This window comes from Kogia breviceps, chromosome 1 (genome assembly GCF_026419965.1).
Source record: "Kogia breviceps isolate mKogBre1 chromosome 1, mKogBre1 haplotype 1, whole genome shotgun sequence".
NCBI lineage: Eukaryota > Metazoa > Chordata > Mammalia > Artiodactyla > Physeteridae > Kogia > Kogia breviceps.
The window spans coordinates 183,575,341-183,599,486 of NC_081310.1; the positions used below are offsets into that span (position 1 = coordinate 183,575,341).

Sequence of the window (24,146 nt, forward strand, 5' to 3'; positions counted from 1 at the left end):
GGGCGGGTAAAGGGGACTTGCTGCTTGAAGCCACTGCCAATCGGGCCCCCTTTCCCTGAGTTCCTCATGGAGGCCCGGAGTGGGGTTGAAAACTATAGACCTCCACACCCGCACTTGCCTCTTTGCAGGTTCACAGATGAGGGGGCTACCCCAGTGAGGGGACATGCCCTGTAGGCAGACACGGGCTCTCCTGTCTTCTGGCCCATGCTATCACCACTTTGGCCACATCAACCTGAGAAAAGGGTGGATGGATGCATTGTCCTGAGACCCTAAGACCAGAGGTATTTGTAAAAGGAAATGGCTCCCGCGGGAACCCCAAATTCCTGGGCACTTTTACCAATGGGTTAACCACAGGACAGGGCTCTGTTTCCACCTCAGGCGTGTCTTCCTCCTGTTATATACTGCTAGCCCTTCCGCAGACTCTTCGTTTTCATTCATCTTGTGCACTCCTGAGAACCCCAGCTGGCCACCCCCAAAATAGACCAAAGCAGGACAGAACATCCCTGAAGAGTCAAAAGGCAGCTCTGGTGTTGTGGGCTTTGGCCAATGATCCAGCAGAGACCGCATTTTCCAACCTGGAAATGGGTTGACAAACCTGAAAGTCTTAATTGGACAGAATCTATGAAATCGGGACTAGAAAATCCAGGTTGTGTGCAGATGTGACGGGGTCCAGGTTGTGGACATTAGGCCCTCCCATACCCTAAGGAGCTGTCTGGGGTGAGGGGGTAAATGTGCTACTCCCTGTCTTTCCCTCCTCCTCATGACCTCTCTAAACCTGTCCCAAAGTCAAGTGAATGTCAATCTGTGTCCCGCCCTTGGCACGTGCTGCCCATCTGGGACTTTAATCCTTCAAGAGAGCTCTCAAAGTGCATTTCCACCAAATGTTGCCAAGCAACATCAGCCAATCATCTCTTGCTCCATCCCACTCTGAGGGTCTTTAACCGCCGAGGGAAGGTCCTGGCTCCCTTGAGGCTGTTGTGGCAGCTTGAGGACTGGTAATGATGAGGCTAGTGGGACGTGCATTGACTCATTCAGTCCTCACGTGCACAGGGGACAACGGGGGTAGCCCTGGCCCAGAGCTCCCCGTGGAACACACAACAGGCAGTCAGCAGAGCTCAAATGAATAGTTCTCTTCCCTTCTCCTTCCCCACACCCATTTTATTTGGTTGGTTGATTTGGTTTTTGCCTTCTGGGGTGGTCTCGGCCAAGAAGCCAAGGGCTAGCTGAGTTCACACCAGTTTCGACTTGGATTCTCGCTCTCTGGGAGATGCTGAGAGGCCAGAACTCATCAACCTCATGTAACATTAGTCACCTGAGCTGTTATCCCAGAGGCCAAAGGTTGGACTTTTATTGCCCTCCCAGGGAGCCATCCACCACCTCTAGCTTTTGCAGGAGAAAGCTTGAACTCTCTACAGCTGGACCTTTCCCTCCAGGCAGCTTTGAAACTTACTTGCTGTGGAGTGCAAGTGGTGGTGTGCTGGTAAACCAGCTCTCTCCTCCACAAAGAAAGTTCTGATTTAGAGCATTGGCCAATCTCTGTGGTGTAAATACTGCCCCCCCACCCTGGTCAGTTTCAAGCTACCAGGAGCAACATTTCTGAATATTTAACAGTCGCCCTCATGAGCCGCCACTGGCAAGCCCCAGCATCCTGCTGCCTGGAGGACCCTTCTTGGATATTCATTAAGAGCAAATAGGCAGCACTCTCTCCCTCCAGGCTAAGAGGTGACAGTTCTCTTCCTACTTGTCCTGGACTCAAACCAGTTTGCAATGTGGCAGAATTAAAATGTGTTTAGGGTCCAGTAGAGTTGTGAAATTTAGCAGATAAAAATACAGGATTCTTAATTTAGAATTTCAGATAAATAACAAACTACTTTAGTATAAGTATATCCCAAATATTGATTGGGACCTACTTATACTAAAATAGCTTTTTGTTGTTTATCTGAAATTCACATTTAACTGGGCAGGGTGGGATGGAGCAGCCTTGCAGGCTTGTGTTTTATCTGGCAACCCTAGATCCTCAGACACATATAGGTGCCCAGAAAATTCTTGTGGGCTGATGCTAGTGTTGGGAGTGTGGCAGCAGACTCGGGGCTGGAGATGTCCAAGACTGTTTATTCTTTAAACCTAGAAGAGTCGCAGTTACATTTCCTGCTTCAGCTTTCCCTCACTGTAGGGACTCTGGAAACTAAAAGGTGCCGGGAGGCATTTAGTGCAACATCTTGGATTTACACATGAGGAAACTGGGGTCTAGAGAGGTGACTAGATCAAGGTTACTTAGCTAGTAGCAGCACTGATGCTAGAATCCTAATTCAAACTCAGCACGATTGTTTTTCCTTTTATCCTGCACATTTTATCCTGCACTCATCTGAGAGTTAGTTTGGCTTAGTGGTCTCTTTGGGCCCTGTGTTCTCATCTTTAAAATGGGGATTAAATGAGCTAGTGTGTATAAAGTACTCAGAACAATGCCCGGCATGCAGTGACCATCAATAAACATATGCCAAGGGCTTCCCTGGTGGCACAGTGGTTAAAAATCTGCCTGCCAATGCAGGGCACATGGGTTTGAGCCCTGGTCCGGGAAGATCCCACGTGCCGCGAAGTAACTAAGCCCGTGCGCCACAACTACTGAGCCTGCGCTCTAGAGCCCAAGAGCCACAACTGCTGAAGCCCACGTGCCACAACTACTGAAGCCCGCGTGCCTAGAGCCCGTGCTCCGCAACAAGAGAAGCCACCGCAATGAGAAGCCTGTGCACCACAACAAAGAATAGCCACAACTAGAGAAAGCCTGCGCACAGCGACGAAGACCCAACACAGCCAAAAATAAATTAAAAAAACCAAAAAACAAAAAACAAAAAAAACATATGCCAGTCCTGCAAACAGCCCCCTAGAAAAATCTCTTTCTGTTCCTTCCTGTAGCACCTCAAATCGCACCCACATGCCAGGGTTCTTCTGGTTGGGCTGCATCTCCTGCAGCCTGCCCCACTCTCCTGGTAGTCAGCTCCCCCTCTGTCCACCAGGGACCATAATCACCTACGAGGCAGGAATCAGCTCCCCTGCCCCCACCTGCAAGGCTCAAAGCCTCACTGCATTTAAAATTCAGCACAGAAGAACCTGTTGATAGCCCTTATATTAAACAATAACCACACACTGCTTGGGCCACACTGGAGAGTCCTTGAAGGCCCCGATGTTGCCTTGAGCTCTCTCTCTGCTCTGAGGAAGGTAGTAAGGATGGTGGGGACAGGAGGAGCCTGGGTGGCAGATCTTGGAGGTAGCAAGCTCTGGAGTCAGGCTGCCTGGGTTTAAATCTGCGGCCCCAACGTCTCTGGGCTTTGCTTTTCTTAAAATGGACCTGATAATAGCCCCACTGTAAAAGTCTTGTGTACACCATCGTGTAGCACTGAATTCAGGTGCTGCCACTGACAGCAGTGGGACCTTGGGCAAGTTCATCTCTACTTGCCTCAGTGTCTCCATGTATAAAATGGGGGCATCCCTTTCTCACCGGGGGATTAAACGAGACAACCTTCGAAAAGCTCTTGGCACCAAGGAGACGCCCAGTAAACCCTCGAGACGGTGGGGCATCCTTATCATTTCATGTCACTTGCCTGGCCAACTTCTGTCAACATTTACTTCCCCCTGGTAACTAACATGCGAAATGAGAGACAAGCCCAATTAACTGCGACGGCAGAAATGAGCTTAGAAATCAAGCTTTTGTTTGTTCCTCTCTAAGGTACCCGCATCACTTAGGACTTGAGCCCCATGAACCCGCCTCGTTTTGTCTGAGAGTTAGAAATGGTCTTGTTTGGGATGAAGGTTGTTTTTGTTTCATTTTGCTTTATAAACAGAAACACTCCCTGGTTTCTCTTCTGAAAGTCTGGGGAGGAAGCTGAGTCAGGTGGGGTGTGGTGAATATGAAATGGGTCACCCTTCCCTCGCCGTGGGTTTGGTGAACCCAGTCAACACACACTGACACACACACCGCACACACACACTGCACAGCTGCTGCCACCCTCAGGATTGCATTTTCTGCTCATATCTCTAATGGCACAAAGAAACAATAGCTTTCTCCTGGAATGCAGTATAGCACAGTGGAAAGAGAAAGGGCCCTGGGGGGGGGGGGTCCCAGACCCGGGTTGGAATTCCAGCCCCAGCGCTTGCGAACTGAGGTGGTGACTGGGCAGGTCAGGAATTGGTGGGGCCCGGCTGTCATCCACAAGGTGGCATCCCTGCCTGTCCCAGAGGATTAGTGTAAGGCTTAGTGCTAATGGATGTAAAGCTTGCAGAAAAGCACCATGGAATTGAAAATATCCCAATGACACTACATTCTCTTTCCTTTCAGGATGATATCCCAGGTCCTGGGTTCTACAACGTCATTCACCAGTCGCCTGTGTTTGACAGTGTGTCGTTGTCTAAGAAAGGGACGTGTACTTTTCCCTCTCTGGTGAGAACCCCTTCTCTGAACATTAACTGCTCTGTACTTTCCTTCATTCACTGCATAATCATACACTGGACAACTGGTCCCTTCTCTCCAAAGGCCCGTTGGTTTTAATTAGGAGAGTAACTGCCTCTTCAAATTTCATGCAGGTAAACTGGAGCCTATGTCTTTAAGGAATTTTTTTTCCCCACTGCTATGTGTTGCCAGAGTGGGAAGAGAAGCTAGAAGAATATTCAGAACCTGATCATCCAAAACCAATTTTGTCAGTGTGGAATGGACTTACAAATGTTTTCTTGAGATTTTTAGGCAAACCAGAAAAAAAGTTATTATTATACATCTTGCCCTAATAGGACTTTTTACACTGTTTAATCTAATTGAGTTATTCGAGTTACTGAGAAATCTGATGGGACCAAAAAGAAAACAGGCAGCAGGCAGGTAATTTAGTGATATTCCTCTCCTCCCCATTTCTCTCCTTTGTAAGATGTGGGTCTTTATCTTTGTGGGAGGCTACAACCGTCAAGTAGCTAAATGAGGTTCCAATGTCTCTGACCAGACCTGGGCAAGGATAGTCTTTATTTGAACACCTATCAGTTGGCAAGAAAAATAGATATAACAAGGGGAAAGGGTCAAAGTAGGGTAAGACTAGCTGAGGGAGGAAAGTGAAAAAGAAAGCAAACCCAAACTCCAGCATTAACAAAACACATATGCCGTCTGTCCCTTTAAAAGTTATAATAATCTCTTGCAAAAATGTATTACGATACCTGACACTGGAATTGATTTTTTTTTTTTTTAAACCACACACAAAGAGACCATTTAAGACACACTGAATGCAGCCACTTATTGGAATTCAAGCTTGGCAGGGTTGAATACTCAAGGAGAAAACCGACTTTGGAGTTAACTCCTTATTAACAAAGACGTTGAGGCTGCACATGGCCCCAGTGAGTTCACAGAATAACCGCGCCTCTACTTCTCCTTCTGTCCCAAGCCCTGAGAGTAAAGAGACTCCAAAGCAATCTGCAAAAGAAGTGCCATCTCACGATGGCCTGGCACAGGAGACAGGACTTAAGACCCAATCTTGACTCAGCTGTGGGTTCTCGATGTGACCTCAAGCACGTCACCCTCTGTGTCCCAGTTGCCTCATCGAGTGGAGACTCCCTGGAGGCGATGGGCAATGAGTAAAATAGTGTTTGAAATTGCAGAGCATTATAAACATGTTGAATGTGAAGATTGTCACCACCTGAGTCACAAACAAGACTTCCTGCAGCACCTAGGTTTTCTCTCTGAGACGTTGCCAAACAGTGGCACTGCCCATTCCTGCCTGGTGCCAGAGAAGGCTCTGAATCAGAGCACACCGTCAATCCCCTGCTAGGCTTTACATGTAGTAACTTTCCAAATGATGAGGCTGGGCCGCCTGGAGAAGAAGGGGTCCAAGGGAAGCTCTGTGCATGACGGGATCTAATCAGGTCTTTAAAAAATTCAGACCAAACCCAAAAGAAGGCAGAAGGTGAGTTGTTCAGGCTTCCTCTCCCCGCTCTGATGGATATGGGGGTTTCCATTTCTGTTTATAAACACATAAGTTCCTATGTCCTTGGGAAGGTACCTTAAGTGGTTGGTGGAAGTCTGTCTGGAGATCCCCACATCTCGCCTAGTTCCTTCCCAAATTGGACGAGAATTTCATTCCTCCGCCCCTTCTTTTGCTGCCTTTCACATTCAGTGCCTCTTGTTTCCGGATCCCAATTCCCTGAGGGAATTAAAAGTAGTCCCCATGAGAGAAAGGTCTGCCTTACTGGAGCTAGTATGGCCAGCAGGAGTGTGCCTCTCTGGGTGAGGCTGACCAAAAGACTCTGTGGGTCAACACGTTTTAAAAACTTCCTGATGGGGTTTCCCTGGTGGCGCAGTGGTTGAGAATCCGCCTGCCGATGCAGGGGACGCGGGTTCGAGCCCCGGTCCGGGAAGATCCCACATGCCGCGGAGCGGCTGGGCCCGTGAGCCACGGCCGCTGAGCCTGCGCGTCCGGAGCCTGTGCTCCGCAACGGGAGAGGCCGCAACAGTGAGAGGCCCGCGTACCGCAGAAAAAAAAAAACCAAAAAAAAAAAAAAAAACTTCTGATGACTATTGGAGCAACAGCACCCAGCCTTTTGAGAGGACCTGTCATCCGCCTAAATTCAAATCATCTGAAGAGCTTCACAACTGTATTCCAAAGCTTTGCTCCAGAATTATTCACGGGACAGACTAGGAAGTTAAACGGGGCAGGTGGGAGGAGGTGTCCATGGCCTTTCTGTATTTGTGTGGTGGCAGCAGTGGCTCTGGAAGACCTGGAGAGAGGTTCATAAATGCCAGCATGTGGCCAAATTGGAGATCAGAGACCTGGCAATGAAAAGAAATCCAAGGGGCGGGGAGGGTTGGTGAGTGACTATCAACTTCAGCTAGACTCAGACTAATTCTACTGCAATGCTTTATGAAACTTTGCCTCAAATGGGAATTTTTTAGTACAGTTTTTCCCAAAGAGTATGTTAGTAGGTATCTTAAGCCAAAAGATTCTATGATGGAGGAAGGTTGGGAAAGGCTGTTTAAACAAAGCTAGACATGGGACTTCCCTGGTAGTCCAGTGGGTAAGACTCCGCACGCCCAATGCAGGGGGCCTGGGTTCAATCCCAGGTCAGGGAACTGGATCCCACATGCATGCCACAACTAAGGAGTCCACGTGCTGCAACTAAGAGCTTACACACTGCAACTAAACATGCCACAACAAAGACCCTGCGTGCTGCAACTAAGTCCCAGCGCAACTAAAATAAATAAATAAATAAATATTAAAAGGGAAAAAAAAAAACAAAGCTAGAGAGGTTTCTTTATTGCAGACCTTCCCAGAGCGTTTACTACACCAACGTGTGTTATGAATCTTCAAAATGGGAACATGGTGTGAAACTTCTCAAATTTATTTGACCCTGGAACTCTCTCCCTGCTGCCGCTACCACCAACACAACCATATCTCACAGACCTGGAAGGCCAAGGAACACACTTTGGGAACTAGCGCTTTAGAAGAACACGCTTTGCCCACTCTGTTGGGTGACTCAGGATAGACACGCTATAAATGGCAGCACCAAGGAAGGTCTGACCTTGCCACCCTTCTTCTGTGGAAGTTAGAAGGAAAGAGCAGAGGTGAGTCTGCCCCATTGGGCACAGCAGATTTCGGGTAGTGATTCTTCCAGAACTAAAACCTCCCACAGGCATTTATCAGCTGTTCATCTTATAGATGCAAACACATTGCTGTGACTCCACTTGGTTCATTCTTCTTCAGAATGGATATCTGATCCATATCCTCTCATGGAGGCGAGAATGTTGGTTCCAACACTTCGCTAGCTGAGGAAGTTCAGTGTCCTCGTCTGTAAAGTGGGGCTGTTCATAATATCCTCGACCCAAGGTTGTCATGGGGATCCAGTGCAACACCCCTGCAAAGTGCTGGGTTAAGGATTGCCCCAAATGCAAAGGTAAAGTGAGTGCAAGGCTGGGCTGACCTTACTTCTGGGGACATCAATGAATCCTTACGGTTAGGAGGAGATGGCACTGGGGCTCGAACCCAGGTTAGACTCAGGACAGCTAAGACTCTGGAAAGAACACTCCTGCTTCTGGTGGCACCTCCACCCACATTACTGGTGGTCCGTGAACCAGATGGTGAGAACCATTGCTGCCACGTACAGAGTGAAGTCGGGGGAGGGGCTTATGCCTTCCCACACCTCCCCCACTTTCTGTGCTTGTTCATTGACCCCTGTCAAGTGGAGGAAACCCAGGGCAATGTTCTCAAGCTTTTAACCATAAAATAATGAAATTTTTTTGTTGTTGTCTTATCAGACTTCAATACTTGCCATACTATCCCAGGGTAAGGTGATGTTATCGCCTGGTTTTTATGGCTTTTGTCCCTGTTCATTTGGCAAACATTGATTCAGTTTGTTTTTTTAACTGAAAATAGTTTATCATGGCTTCCTGGAAGGAGTAGGATTGGTTTCTGTTGAAACAGCAAAAATATCGTAGAGTTTTATGAAATCAGTGATTAGGTGGTGGATAGGAGGTGTGGGTGGGAGGCAAGCCCTATGGAGCCTTGTACCTTTAAGATGTTAGAAGCAAACTTGTTATTTAGGAAATTTGGATTATTTAAACTTAGAAGCAAAAAGTGAGGGTTTTATTCAAAGGAAAACCAAGGTTGGAAGAAGCAAGTCTGAAGCGTCCCATCATATAAATCACCCACCAGCTGATGAGTCAAGTATAAGTGTCCTGAAATGAGATTGGGTGGAAATGCTTTTATGGAAGAATTATCTTGCCAAGTCCCAAACGTAAGATGAATAATTAGAGTTAGTTTATAGAAGTTAACACAGGTCTGAAATTGCATTTTCCAAGAGCAAAGTCTCAAAACCCAAGGTCATTTTATCCTTGTTACCTGCCAGGGTTTCACCTTTTATAAAATGTTTTTAGACCTGGTGCTGGGCACCATCTTTTTGGCATCGGTCCTTCGGAGCCATAAGATACGTGATGATGTGGATTCCTTTGACTTTCTCCTCACAGTGTGCCCGATTGGACACCATCGTCTCTAAATACCCTGCAGCTAACGCGTACAGTATACCATCAGGTCTTGTTTCAAAGAAAGACTTCAGTAATTCCTGTTCCAGCATGTTCCAGTTGCCAAGCTTCGCGAAAGTTCTCAAATTTGAAACTCCCGCACCAAACCATTACAATGTAAGAACACTGCCTATGCTTCTTAAGTATATATTGAATTAATGGTTTACTAAGATAAAAGAAAGGAAGGGGGGAGCTTTGGGGAATAGCATTTACTGCAGTTGGTAAGCCAGTTAGCATTTGCTGACTACCCAATGGCTACATGAGGCTGGGCAAAACTCTCATAGGGAATTTGCAGAACCCAGAGAAAAATGTGGGCGACACGGAGGTCAGTATGGAGCAATGGGAAGACCACTGCCCCGGAAAATACTTACTGCAATTACTCCTATCACCATAAGCTTTCTGGGACGGTTTTCTCATCTGTAACAATGACTATATTACGTGCCACTTTATCTGCAGACACTATTATATTCTTACAGGGAAAATAAACTTCTGTCTTTCCATATCAGAAAATAGGGTTTTTTAACAGCAGTGGTTCGCCATTTCCCATCACTTTGTAGTCACTGAAGCAGAATTGTGTGGTTAACAGGTAAGAGACAGACTCAGGTTCAAATCTCCACTCTGCCATTTTCTAACTGTGTATGGCTTTGGGCAAGTCTCTTAACCTTTCAGGACTCAGTTTATTGATCCGTAAAGTGAGGTTATATGTCTACTCCATGGTGTTAATGCAAACATTAAATGAGATAGTCTAGGCTGAGTGCTTACCTAGCACAATATCTGGTGCACGAGGACTCTACAAATACATGAAAACTGGTAGAACTGTCTTTAGGGAAGCCCCGTTACCTCTTGAGTTTCAATTGTAAAAGGGAATTAATTATACTTGCCCTACAGGGTTCTTATAAGAAGCATATGAGACTACAAACTCTGAAATACCTAAGACATGAATTGTACATAAGATAGTAATATTATTACGCCATAGTTAAGAATATTTTGGTCTTAGAATACTTCATTTTAAATTTCCTTTTTCTTTTATAATATTTATAAATAAGATTTACTTTTCTGACTACAAAGGTCCTGCCTACCTTCTACGATGAATCCAATTATAACACGTTCAAAGCAATATAAGTGCCTGCTAGGCCAGCACGGTCCAAAAGGAGTATCAGTATAACAGGAGTCACATACGTCATTTAAGTTTTCCTAGTAGCTACATTTTAAAATAAAAAGAAACAGGTGAAATTAGTTTTAATTATATATTCTATTTAACCCAATATGTTCAAGATATTGCAATATCTAATCAATATAAAAATTATTAATTAGATGTTTTACATTCTTTCCCTCATATTAAGTCCTTAAAATTCAGTATAGGGCTTCCCTGGTGGCGCAGTGGTTGAGAGTCCGCCTGCCAATGCAGGGACAAGGGTTCGGGCCCTGCTCCGGGAAGATCCCATATGCCGCGGAGCGGCTGGGCCCGTGAGCCATGGCCGCTGAGCCTGCGCGTCCGGAGCCTGTGCTCCGCAACGGGAGAGGCCACAACAGTGAGAGGCCCGCGTACCGCAAAAAAAACAAAAAACAAACAAACAAACAAAAAACCAGGGGCAATATTGTTCGTATTGTCGTCCTTCCCTTGGTTTTGGGATTATGCTGTCCACGGTACGCGTGCGTTTTCTACTTAATTATATCTGGGGTTTGTTTTTCCCATGGCAATACAATAAATCTGCTTCCTTCTTTTTTAACCTGCCAGAGGAGCTGACTCTTCTTAGTCTAATGGTGAAATCTTCCAGTGACACACACACTCAGTGTATACAAAAATGCCCCCTTTTTCTGTTGCTTTTCTGTCTGGGCGAGGAATAAAGCTGAAGTAGTGTTTTGTCTACAGGAGGCTTTTTTCAGACCTGGAGAACAATGGTTGAGTCAACTGGCGAGGAGCAGAAATGCGGTAATCCTGTTAGCCACACTGTGCTTTGAGGCTGTCAAGACCTCTCTACCTTTGCTTACTGCGATCCCCCCCTTCTCTATTGGAAGCCTTTCCCTTGGTACCTGTTATTACTTCCTCTCTGGCATCCTGGCTCTTCTCCCCGTGTCCAGTAATTAGTCTGGTCCATCTGATCTTTTTGTTTGCCCTCTCTGCAGGCAGTCTGGCCGTTAGGACCCTGGGAAAAGCTAAATTCCTCCGCCTTTGTCAACACAAAATCAAAATGCCATCTGCATTTCTCGAGAAACATTTTTTTTGACAAAGGAGTAGCACAGAAAATCAAGCCATCCTGGCCCCAGCAAATAGTTTCACTCATTCAGTAAATATTCCAGCCATTGCAGGCACAATTTTTATTGCATCTTTTATCTAATGAATACAGGAGACTGACTGCAAATTAGCATTTAAAATATTTATGATTCATCATAAGAATGATCTCAGGGTTTGTTTGTTTTTTTCCCCCAATTAGTTTTCGAGTTCTGAACTCGCTGGACACTCTCTAATGTATATTGCGTGGGTCAACCAAAATTCTAAATTTCTGGTCAGCCCAGAAAAGTCAAGACAGTGCTTACAAATCTGATCATAATTTTAAGTTACACAATTTCTTTGTATGTCCTAAATCGCACAGGTATAGAAGGATTATTTGAGCAGTGAGGAATCAGGGTGCGGATATGTAGGACTACGTGTTCCGAAAAGAATGAAAATCGTAGAAAAAATAATGAAAATAATTCGCCTATGTAACATTACACACTTTTTAAAAAAACAGATGATTTGTGTTGACCGGCTGTCCCCTACCCCCAACCCAACAGCACTCTGCCTCAAATCGAGCAGGGATTATCTGATCCATTTTACAGATGAGAAAACTCAAATTCAGAGAAATTAATCCGTTTGAGCAGGATACCCTGCCCTGTGTGCAGGGAGCGAGCCGGGAAGCCAGGTCCGCCGGCTGGTTCAGGGCACTGTCCTCTGTGTTGTGTTGGGTCTCCAGACACTGGCTAGCGATGACAAACTCTTCCCCCAGTCCAGCTGGGGTGAAGGTGAAGGCGCAGCCAGTGTGAACTTTTCCACTCACGTCTGCTCATTTTCTGAAGACAGGTTTAAATTTGTTTTTTTTTTTACCCCAAAGTGCCCCTCTTCCAGACACAACAACAAGGACAAAGAAAGGCAAGACACTGAGCACGCCGTGCTTATTTTCTCCCCCAGGCCTCGGTCTCTTGCTGCAAACAGACAAACAACGTTTGTGCCCGAGCCGGGTTCGTGTCCAAAACCCAGAGAGGACTTTTCACTCTTACTAAAACAGGACCTGCCCCAGGTAAGCAGCTGCCTCGCACTGGCCTTGACCTAAGGCTTCCTGTACCAGATCTGATCAGCAGGGCACCCATTCCTTCCCAGGGAGTCTCTTTGGAAGGAGTTAGGCATTGGGGGAAGAAGGGGTGCAGGCAGGTATTGTACAAAGAGGAGAAGACTGGCTCCCCATTCAGGGGAAGAACGGCCGGCTCTGGAAGTGGACCCCGGGGGCGGCCTATCACGTTGGCCTGCCTTCCAGACCCAGCGCACCCGCTTTGGGCAGCCAGCTGGGGGGCGGGGGGCGCTTCTCATGCCAGAAGTGTGCCCACGCGCATACCCCAGGTGCCATCCCAGGCGCTGGGGGGAGGCAGGGCACACAATACGTCCTGATCCTTGGACACTCGGCTGCAATATTCCTTTCCTCCCATGCCTACAAAGGGGCTTCATCATCTATCATCAAATGATGGGAAATAGCTCTGCTCACAGAGCGCCTACTCAGTGCTAAGTTTTTCCACGCGGTCCTCACAGGGCCACACTCTCAGTCCTGTGTTTCAGGTGAGGAAATGGAGGTCCAGAGAGTTGAAGCAACTTGCTCAGCGTCACACAGCTAATAAATGGCAGGCCTAAGCCCAGAGGTGTCTGACTGAGGAAGCTCTTAACCCCGTCATCCCAGTGTGACTTCTGAAGCCTCCAGGATTCAGGAACACACAAGGGCTCACCTGCAGATATTTTCCCTGCTGGGCTGGGGAAAGGCATTGCACCTGTTCCGTGCCCTCAGACCTCCTCCCCGCACCAGCCTTAGTGAAAATTTTCCAGAGGGGTCTGGTGACATAGCAGTCCATACTCCAGGAGTACTGGTTAGTACTTAGACCTTCCCAAACAGGTCCAGAAGACCCCCGAGGGACCTCTGGGCCCCAGAGCCCAGAGGAGGAGCAGGGAGGGTTTACCTCTGCAGTCATGCTTCTGGGATGGGGGTGTGGACAGAATTGTGGCGCATGTCAGATTTCAGCAAATCCAGATTAAAGTTGAGAAGATCAGTCTGAGGCTGAATAACAAAACCAGCCCTAATTAGGAGGCTAAGCCCCGCTAAAGCTCCCTGCCTTGCATCACCACGGGCAAAACCCCACCTTGTTTGTTTATACGGGAGAACAAAGCCAGCATCCCTGGGGTTTGGCCAGAGGTTCCACCAGAGAGCCCCAGGAAGTGGGCAGCTCCTCCCTCTGGGAGGGTCCCGAGGGGCCCCTTGTAACACAGCAGGAAAGGGTGAGGTGGGCACCAGCATCTTTTAAGCTCCTACTGTGTGCCAGGAGCTTTCAAAACCCCCTGGAGCGTTGCCTGGCACATATGTGCTCAGAGAGTGTGGGTTATTATTAATATTATTATATCCCCACTTTACAAGCAAAAATGATGTATAGAAAGCAGGTGACTAGTCCAGGGTCCCACTGCTGGACTTGAATCCAGGGCCCCCCTACATCCAGCTCGATGCCTGGTGCCTTCAGGACTCTCCCCACATCCCCCAAATTTGCCAGGGGCCACAGCCTGGGGAATCTGCTTCTCTGAGAGAAACAATCTGCTTTGACCTCTCAGAAAAATGCTGTGGTTTCTGCTTCTCCCCCACTGTGGGAAGAAACCAGATGTGGAGCCATGATTGGCATCCCTGCTGTGTTCCGCCCTCTCCGAGTGCCCGGGCTCAGGGGCTGAGGGCCGGGTCTGGTCTGCCTTCAGTTCTGAGCAAAATGCTCACCTTTACACATTGGCTGGCTGGATTTTCTAAAGTCTGGCTGCATCAAACACAAGGCCAAGCACTTCCCCAACATCCTCCTATTTCTCCTTAAAAACAAAAAAGTTCTTAGATCATGGGGAAACAACTATGGTAAAGTGTCACTTGAAAAACGTGGGTGACACAATCGAATCCGCGCTGTGGGCCCAACACCATGAGACAGCGTCCAGCGCACGATGGAAAGATCGGGGTAAATACAGCAGAGAGTTCAACCCTGGTTTATTCTGGGCCGTGAGAGCATGAATGCCTTTCCCCCTTGCTTCTGCTTTTTAACATTTTATAATCAAGCGTTGCTTTAAACTATTTTTTTTTTTTTTGGTAGGGGGAATAAAATTTAAAAATAAATATATGTATATGTAAAAAAACCCAGAAAGATAATTTGAGAGATAGATAGCAATATTATAAATGCTGCTAACTGGACATCTGTTTTTTTTTTTTTTAACTTAAGCATATATTGGGACCATCTTTTCATGTTATTAAAAATCCTCCTAGAACATCCTTTGTTAATGGATACATAGTATTCCATTATCTGATGGTACCATCAGTTAAGGAACAAATGCCCTCTTGCTGGCATTTAGGTTGTTTTGAATGGATCACTCATATAAATAGAGTGGGAGCAAACATCCTTATAGCTCACAACTTGTGTACAATCAAGATTATTTCCTTACATATATTGCCTAATGTGAAATTGCTAAGTCGAAAGGTATGTAAAATATTTAACGTTTTTGATATTTGTGACCAAATTGCCCTTCAGCACAGAGATAATTTATCCTCCTGCTTCTGTGAGAAATATGCTTTCCCTCACCTTTGCCATCATTGAGTATTACCATTTAAATAAAATCTTGCTAATACATCCCATATTGTTGTTTTCAGTGCTTTTGCAATGAAAAAGTCGATTTTATTTTTTTTAAAATTAACTTTACAGCGTTTAGAAAATTTGAAATATTTTTCCCACCCACAAGGCCACCATGAATATAGTTTTTCCCACTTTTCTGGGTTCCCACCTATTTTTAGTCACATGTATCCATTTGCACATTGATGTCATAGTATAGACTGATAGGCTTTATTTTACTTTTCTCACTCACCTTTATTATTATTTTTTTTTTTTCCGGTACGCGGGCCTCTCACTGTTGTGGCCTCTCCCGTTGCGGAGCACAGGCTCCAGACGCGCAGGCTCAGCGGCCATGGTTCACGGGCCCAGCCGCTCCGCGGCATGTGGGATCTTCCCGGACCGGGACACGAACCCGTGTCCCCTGCATTGGCAGACGGACTCCCAACCACTGTGCCACCAGGGAAGCCCCTCACCTTTATTTTTGAGAACATTGCCATAGGCTTCATGGCCTTTGCATTTACCACCCTCAGGGCTGATATTCCACCAGATTAGGCTGTTTTCCCATAACTGTGCCCTTGTACTTGGACCTTTGAGCTATTCATCATTTCTCACACTGTAGCCACTGCTGTTGTGTACATCTTTAGGCTTAGAGCTTTTCCATTATGTTGAATAATTTCCTTAATTTCCAAGTAATAGGAAGCCAGGGTCAAAGTGTGCAGCATCTTGAAGGCCTTTGCCTAGTACTGCCGCCTTGCACCCCAAAATGCCTGCCCCCATTTACAGGGTTACTTGCTATTTGGGGTGAGACTGCTCCCTCTTTACCCCAGCTCAGATCATTCTCTTCTTCCTTAAAGCTTTGTGCACAGCCAAATTACTTATATTCTGACAGTTTCTTGAGACAAGGCATGGTGGGAAAGCATGGACCTTGGAGAAAGGTGCTTCTGGGTCCACATAGTAGGTGCTCAATAAATATTTGTTGATTGCATAATAGTTACTGACCACCTACCATGTGCCAGGAACCTAAAATGTTCTTTTTCTACCATAGCCTCCCAGTTGTTGGAAGAATTATTATCCTTAGTTTATGGAGGAGGAAGCTGGGCTTAGGCCCTGGTTAGATGAATGTCCTTTGGCAAATTACTGAATATCTCTGAGTCTATTTCCTCATGTTTAGAATGGAGGTGCTAATACCCACCTTGCAGGGCTGCCGTGAGGATTAAATGAGCTACATATGTGATGCACGGACACATGTTCTCTAAATGGTGAGCGTTATTTTCAGTTATTCCAGGCCCCTTCTACTTGACCATCCTGGAGTGATACTGCCTTATAGTCATTATATGTATTCTTACTGTTTTTTATTTATTTGAGAGGAGTTCTTTATTCTGTTTTAAAATTTCTTTCTGCTCAGGGCATTATAATGTCAACGAATCCCTTGTGAAGCAGTCGCCAAAGATATTAATGTCTTGTTTTAAATCAAAAACTGGCCGTGGATTAAAACTGACGTCGACAGGCCCAGGACCCGGTTATTACAACACAAAAGGTCACACCGAAGTTCAAAAAAAGACTCTTATGCCGTGAGTCCTGATCATCCTGATCTTTCTTCTGAAAGGTATTCTGGGGAAGGACCCGAACCTGGGGAGAAAAAGAAGGGGTGTCACAGCTTGGCAGACACAGGCCGAGTTGCTCTACTGGGGCCCTTGCTGACACATAGCAGGTGCTCAAGAAATACTTGTTGAATACGTAGTATTTATTGAGTAACTACTGTATGCCAGGAACTTAACAGCTTCTTCAATGATCATAACAACTCTATAGTAGGAATGATTATTCTTACTTCATAGAGGAGGAAGCCAGGCCTCAGCGAGGCTGAAAGACTTGCGTTAAGTCCACACAGCTAACTTGAGATGCACCTGGGACTTAGGCTCAGGACTGTTTGGATCTTCCAACATTCCCCATGATGCTGTACTCTCCTGGTGCTGATATTATTCTATTTTTATAATATAAAATCTCCACTGGCATGGCAGGATATATGAAAGTGGTGTAACTCTCATAGCTTTGTACTGATAGGTTAAAAGCCTAGACTTTGGAGTTGGTCAGACCTGCTAGATTTGAACGTCAGCTCTGCTATATTCATGCTGTGTGACCATCAGCACTGTGCTAACCCCTCTGAGCCTGCATGCCCTCGATTGTAAAGTAAAGTGGGGATAATTTATCTGAAAGTTGCTTTCTGATTTAAAAAATATATTTGATATAGTAGGTACTAATAGTGAGTCAATAACACACATTTTAAAAGACAGGGATTTGTGTTACTGTTTTTAATCTCCTGTACACTTAATGTTACTTTCACCTTAGAGGCTCAAATAATCACAGGGCTTAATATTCCTCAAATGGGTCTAGAACTTCTAGAACTAAGTGCCATTAAGGTCAGCCGTCCTGTCACTCTCAACAGGATTGGCTGTTGGGAGGGAGGGCTGACCAGCAGGGCTGAGACTAAGGGTATAGCCGCCACCTGGGGGCCTCCAGAGAGGTCACCTGGGACCCTCCAGAGAGGTCAGGCAGCTGGCTGGGCGCATAGCCACAGGGGGTCAGAAGGCTGGGTGGCCCGGGGAGGCTGGCAACACTGGGTCTACTCGGACCATCAGCCTAGGGCAAGGGGTCAGGGGTAAGGGAGAGGAGCAAGACATGAGCCTTCTGGGTCCAACCCAGGACCTGGGGAAGGGATTCAGACCTCAGACGGAGTCCACCAGCTGAGTCCCTTCTGCTCTTCGGATCTGGGGTTCTGCAGGTTAACCCTTCATAGGCTGCAGGACTCGGGACCAGGGCAGGAAAGTCTCCAGGAACAGGCTCTCTCCAAACATCAGGGACTTCCTGCCTCTGGGTTGGCTTGGGCACCACTACACACAACCTTTCCCTATGCGGCCCCCAAATGGAGTTGGAGAGAGGACGGGCTTTGGGGTTAGCAGACCTGAGTGAGAATCACAGCTCTGTCTCTAGCAGAGACTTCTCTCTGTGCCTCCATGTTTCCATGTATTAAGTGGAGATAAGAACCTTATCTCATGGGGGTTCTGTGAGGATTAGATGAGAAAGTGCTTGAGAATAGCTCTCACTCTTCTTATTACAGCAGCTATTATTCTACATCCTAGAGAGGATACGTGACGGTAGAGGATGCAGCTCTTTTGCAGCATGGAGGCTCAAGCCCCCACCCTGACTCTGGAAGCTTCTTCAGGGAAACGATGAGAGGAGAGTGAGGAACACTCAGTGTTTAACCGCTTTCCCCAGAGCAGTGTCATTTGGCCTGCATCCCAGTTTGGACGAGTGGTTTGAAATAGCCTCATTTTATGGCATTTGCATCTGTCAGTCGGCAGGCCCTGGAGGTTTCTGGTGCTGTGCTGAGGGCTGTGGGGGAGCTCACATGGACAGAGCACCATCCATACCTTCAGGCTCACCTGGCAACAACTCCAGAGCAAGGCAGAGGAACGTGCCACAAAACGCCGGATCGCGTGGGCCCCAAGGTTACATGACCACCACCCCCCCCCGAAGGGCACCAGCTTCCTGATGGGAGCAGTGCAGTAGTGCTGGTGTGTCTGGGGGTATCTGGGGCGCACTGGCTCTCTGTGATGCTTCGTGAATGGTGGATCCTCGGTTAATAAACCTATAGGAAGCACTGCATACAATCCCTCTGGCCCTGGGTGCACCACAGTGTACATGAGCTTATTAAAGGCTCTGAGAAGGCCCACAGTAAAGAGACCTGTCAAACCCAGTGTCTCTTAAACTCGGGTTCACCCTGGTGAGTGGACAGTGCCCCAGCCTCCACGGCAGGTTCTGTGGTCTGGGGCTGCTCTCAGTGCCTGCCTGGGCCTTTGTTTCTCCATGTGTGAAAAGAGGGGAAATCTTTCCATTTCTCACACTCTGTGACCCCAGCTTTGCTCACCATGTCACTTTGGAGGCAGTGGATACAGGGCCAGGCAGGACCCACAGAGGAAGTCCAGTATATATTGTTGAGTTGACATGGAAAGGATGAAGTTGAGAGATCTGTAATTTCATCTAAAAGCAAAGAGATAAAACTGAAGTGTGCTGTTGGTTATTCCAAAATAGCATCCATCTGTTTATGTGGGACGATGGAGAAACGGATGTAATATAAAGAAAAGATACAGCCGAATCGTATTGAAGGAGTATCCAAACTCCAGTCTCTCAAATTCAAATTCTGTTTCCTTTCCTGTGACCCGGGAGGGAAGAGAGAGGCAGGAGCACCTGAGGGCCCATCCTGGGGTTGTCAGGGCCCGGAGAAGGTCTGCGTTGTTTCCTCCCCATCGATATGTTGAGACTCTGTCTACATCAAGCCTAATCATACTCAGATCTCCGGGGGCTGCATGGGGCAGTGGTGGAGAATCTGAGAATCATCACAGTGTTCCTTTTGTGGAAGCACGGGCTGCCCAGGTGTCACACGCATGTGACAGGATGTGAGGCCTGCCCTTGTTTCTCTTGCTTGGAAGTGTGTGGCCCCCCGTTCATGGGTGGGGTTCCAGTTTGCAAAGATGATATTTCGGCACTGCTTTCTTCAGGATGCAGGGAGAACGAGGGAGATGTTCATCCTCGCTGGGGTCGCTGGTGCTGTGTTACCGACCCCTGCTGGCCTCCTGAGCTGGGAACCGGCTGCAGAGGCCTTGGCACCGAGGGCATAAGCACAGGCAGGGAGTCAGGCCGCTGAAACTCCCGCCTTCCCCTCTCACCAGCCCTGGGAGGCTGGGGGTAGGGGCAGGAGGGGGGTCACTTAACTCCCTGGGAATTCAAATTCATCCTCTGTGAGTTGGGGCAAGCACACTTTACAACAGGCTTGCAAGGATAAAAAAAGATGACCCACCTAACTCACCAGGTCTGGCAAACTGTAAGCTTTTGATGTGCGTGATTTGTACTTTCATCAAAACGTGTGAGCAAGCCCTCTGCACCCACCTGATGTTTCTTGAGTGGCCCTGCAGCACGGATGCTGTGAGGGGGCTGTAGGTCGTCGGCGTGGCCATTTCTGGACTCCTCAGCTGAAGAACACGTCACAGAGTGTTTCTTTGTTATGGCCACGTTGCTGACTCAAACGCTAAGAGGATTTACCAGCTCCCAGGGGTCTTTGGAGGAGGCTATCAGCCAGGGTTTCACTTCTGTAGGTCCTCAGCATCCGTCACAGTGATGACTCAATGGATCAGGGTGAGTCAGGGGAAGGGCTTTTGGAGATCAGAATACTTCCTCCTAGGTGCTGCCTTCCAACTCACGCCAGCAGGGAGGTGAAACACCCACTGACATCTTTCTAACCCTTGATCTGCTTCCTGGAGTTTTTAAACCACTGGTTTTGCTCAGACACGCTGTCCTGTCACAGCCAGAGCCGAAGAATCAAGCCCCATCGGCCCCACTCCAATTTGGGTAATTACGTTGGACCCACCTAAAGTTCCCCTGGGATTTTCAATTAGCTATGGGATGCTTCTTCCCAAGCAGCTGTAATCTGTCACCCACTCCCCTGTTAAACAGATACCGCATTCCACCCCAGAGGCAATCGGCTGCCCTTTAATGATGAGAAAAAAATTGCCCCTTTATCCCTCCCGACCCTGGGAATCCCTGAGGCAGAGTAAATCTATGCCTGGGAGTGTCCCGAGGGTCTCGGATGCCCCCCCCAAGTGACCTGCTGAGTCCTCTGAGACATTCATTATTCTTCGGTGATTTGCAAACAGCTCACACTGGAAGCTGCAAACACAACTAAATCCAGTTGTGGCCAACTCAGAGCCTTTGACAGATGTTTTTTTTTCCACGGGGCAGGACCAGGTTGGCTTTTAAAACTGGGCGATGAGACTCATAAAAGCCCTGGTTGGTTACAATGCACTGTGGCTGCCCTGGGTTTGATTCAGTCTGACCTCAGTGATTTGCCCAGCCCCATGATGACATGGAAGGAGCAGCCCTGGATGATGATAAAACTGTCAGGTGGGGTTCAGATGCCTGGGCTCCCCTGCTTGCTTCAACCCCTGTGCTTCTCTCTGCAGTTAGGCAAACGTCCTCGGGAATAGGGAGCAGGGCCTCAGTGATGGATAAGACACCGTCCCCTGCATTAAAGAGCTAGGCAAGTAAAAAGCCTAGAAAAGTAATGTGTCTTGTGCAGAGAAGAGAAAAATGGCTACAATGTATTGAGGGGCCAGCTTCCAGTCGCTGAGGGTTTTCACAGACTTTCTGCAGCGTCCTCTTCCAACTCTCCCACGGGTCACGATCGTTACACCGAGTTTACAGGGGACGCAGACCCTCCCTGGTTGGTAGAGCAGAGGGTGGAATCCAGGTCCACCTGACTCCAAAACCCGTGCCCCTCTATGGAGCCCAGGAAGAGAGGCGGGGAAGGGGGGCGGGGATTGTGGCGGGGGGAGTTTCCCTGGAGGAGGTGAGAAGCAAAGAGGGAATCAGAGCTGGCAGGGAAAAGAGGTGCTCCTGGCAAAAGGAACAGCACGGCTAAGGCATGGAGTCGTCGGACAGCGCTGTGCTGGGTATTTCTGGTCATTTCTTTTTTTTTCTTTTGGCCGCACTGTGAGGCATGGGGGATCTTGGTTCCCCAACCGGGGATCGAACCCGGGCCCACAGCACCGGAAGCATGGAGTCCTAACCACTGGACCGCCAGGGAAGTCCCTGTGCTGGGTGTTTCTGGGAGGTGGCCTGGGAGTTAGGCTGCACTGACAGGCCACCGGTAGGAGTTTTTCTTTAGCTCCTCCTCAGGGCCTTTAACGGGGGTTGGTCGGGAACCCAAGCGAACAACCCAGAATTCACGGGTGGAAGGAGGCTCGAAGGCGGTCCAGGGGCTTAGCCTCTGGCTCCCTGTGCCCCGGTCCCGGCCCCATGGAGCACGGCTTGTCCCTCTTCCAGGCTTTTGCCCCTGCTGTTTCCTCTGTGGGAAATGCCCCCATCTCCACCTTTTCTACCCAAAGAATTCTTGCTTACCTTTCCGAGCAAATGTTATCTCTTCTAGGGTAGATTTCTGGATTCACTCCGTTGGAATTAGTCTCTCTCACCTCTAATCTAACATTTCATGTTAAAAAAAAAAAAAAATGGTACCAGTAAAGCACTCGTTAATCTTCATAACAACGCTGGGAGGCAGGTATTATTATCCACCGTTTTACAGATAAACTGAGGCTGAGGGAGATTAAGAGACTTTTCTAAGGATGCACAGCTGGTGGGTGGGGAAGCAGAGATTCAAACTCAAGTCTGTCTCAGTGCAAAGCCTGTAAGTTGTCACTGGTCGTGATTGTCACTGGCAGTGGTTTGTCAAGCCCTCTGGGGTATTCAGGGTCTGTGTCTTAGCACAGAACCGTCTGGACTCCCCAGAGTGACTGGCACAGAGCTGCACACGGGGCTGACGCTGTCCGAAGATCCAGGGAGCTGAGTTGGTGGGGCAAGGCCTCTCCTGGGCATGTGGATGGAGGGGAGGGTGAGGGACCTGTCTCACTCACTCTCAGCAAGAATCTGGTGAGACGCTGACCACCCCACCCCCCCACCCCACCCCCCGCCCAGCTCCCTGCAGGCTGTCCCTGGTCAGGAGAGTAGACATCTCACAGTTTCCTCAAAGACTCAGGGCGACCCGGACCCATGGAGTAGCCTCGTGCGGTGGTCGGCTCATTCCACCTCTAACTTGCAGGAATCAAGCCTGTCTCTTAATGATCACATTTCTGAGGGTGCTCTGAAGGGGTGATGCAGCCGGAACAAGGAGACGCCAGCTTTTATTTGTAAGGGGCGAGTGGTGGATCACACACTGTAACCAGTTCTTCCACGCAGACTGGAGAGAAAGGAAGGAGGCAACGTTTTTCCCCCTTTTCCTGTGGGCACCTTTATCCTAAATATACACATCCAAGCCAGCTGTTCCTCCATCCCAAGATGTGAGCCTCTAGCAGGTTTACGATGGCTGCCAGCAGCCTCCGCTGGCGGTGCGAGTGTCCACCCTGCCCCAAGGTAACTCTGGTGAGAGGCCCCCTCACCTCACTTTCCTGAGGCTCCGTTGCCCGTCCAGGCAGCGGATAGCGGTGCTGCAAGGGATCGTAGAAATAACACAACTGCTTTGACCGAGCACTTACTGTGTTCGGACGCTCTGCTAGGCACCTTACATAGCTTTTCTCCGGTCATCAACCCGCAGATAAGGAGTGAGTGTTACTGCTCCTTTTCGCCAGGAACAGAGAGGTCCAGGGACTTGGCTGCCTGGTCTTCAGGCTCAGGTCTGTGTGACTCTAAAACTCGAAAATTCTCCTCTGCCACAATGCCCTCCCCATCTTGCTCGTCACCAAGACTTGAGTTCCAGTGCTGGCATTACCACGAACCTGCTCTGTGACACTGGGTGACTCACTTTCTGTCTCTGGGCACCAACTTCTTAAGCAAAATAAAGATGTTGGATAAGACATCTCTAGGTCTCCTCTAGCTCTCCGAGTCTAAGAATGCCTCTGCTTCAGAAGGTGTTGGCCAAGGGGCAGCAGAGTTCCAGTGGCTGGGCATCCCAGTTCGCCCCTCTGTTTGGATGGGTTGGCTTTGAGCTGTGGTGAGTCTCCTGGGGCCATTCAAGGCTCTGAGAAAGCTCTCTTTCATTTTGGTGAGAGACCTTAGAAGAAGCTTCAGATGTGAGGCAGAAGTGGGCAGCCTTTCTATTGCATGGCCAGGAGGGTAGGGCATTTCCTGTTAACAATCCCAGGATTCCTGGGCAACTCAGCGGACCTCTCTGAATCAAGGCCAGATGGGAGGTCACAGCTGGAAGGGACCTCAGAGGTCGTCATGTCCAACCTCCTCATTTTACAGATGGGGAGACCGAGTCCCAGAGTGAATTAGTAACAGCATGAGGGCTCGAATACAGGTTCTCTCTTTCATTTATTCTCTCAATAACAGGCTTAAAAGGCTCCCTTTCCTGAAGGGGGGAAGACAGACCTGAAAACAACTGCAATCTAAGTGGTGATCGTTATTCAGAGGTCTCTTGATTTCCAACCCAGTATTTTTCCACTCCTACATCCTGCCTTGCCAAAAAGATGTTTAATAAGTTTCTGAGATGTCAGTGCTAGAATGGCCTCTAAAGATCTGCTAGTCTTGGGATGGCAAATCCTTGGAATTTGGGATGCCTCTTCCCATATCCTGGCCATGGCAGACATCACAAGTGGCTCACCAATGCTCTTCCCATAGAGCCCAAACCGAGGCCTCAGTTCTTTACATGGAGCTCCAGCCAGGCACTACCAAGCGATCAGAGTTGGCACATGGCATC

General features: G+C 48.1%; 1 protein-coding gene and 1 non-coding gene across 3 annotated transcripts in view; one reads left to right on the forward strand and one right to left on the reverse strand.

Annotated features, from left to right (window-relative positions):
• The window catches only part of STPG1 (sperm tail PG-rich repeat containing 1), a 52,991-nt gene that overhangs the window by 24,056 nt on the left and 4,789 nt on the right, over positions 1-24,146 (forward strand). For both annotated transcript variants that reach the window (XM_059065647.2, XM_067014810.1), the window contains 4 exons: positions 4,334-4,435; positions 8,987-9,157; positions 12,210-12,318; positions 16,311-16,476. In XM_059065647.2, coding sequence (XP_058921630.1) covers positions 4,334-4,435; positions 8,987-9,157; positions 12,210-12,318; positions 16,311-16,476 — 548 coding nt within the window. The remainder of the gene's footprint in view (positions 1-4,333; positions 4,436-8,986; positions 9,158-12,209; positions 12,319-16,310; positions 16,477-24,146) is intronic.
• Positions 21,470-21,542, reverse strand: TRNAR-CCG (transfer RNA arginine (anticodon CCG)). The gene has a single exon. It is a non-coding gene; the product is annotated as a tRNA-Arg (tRNA).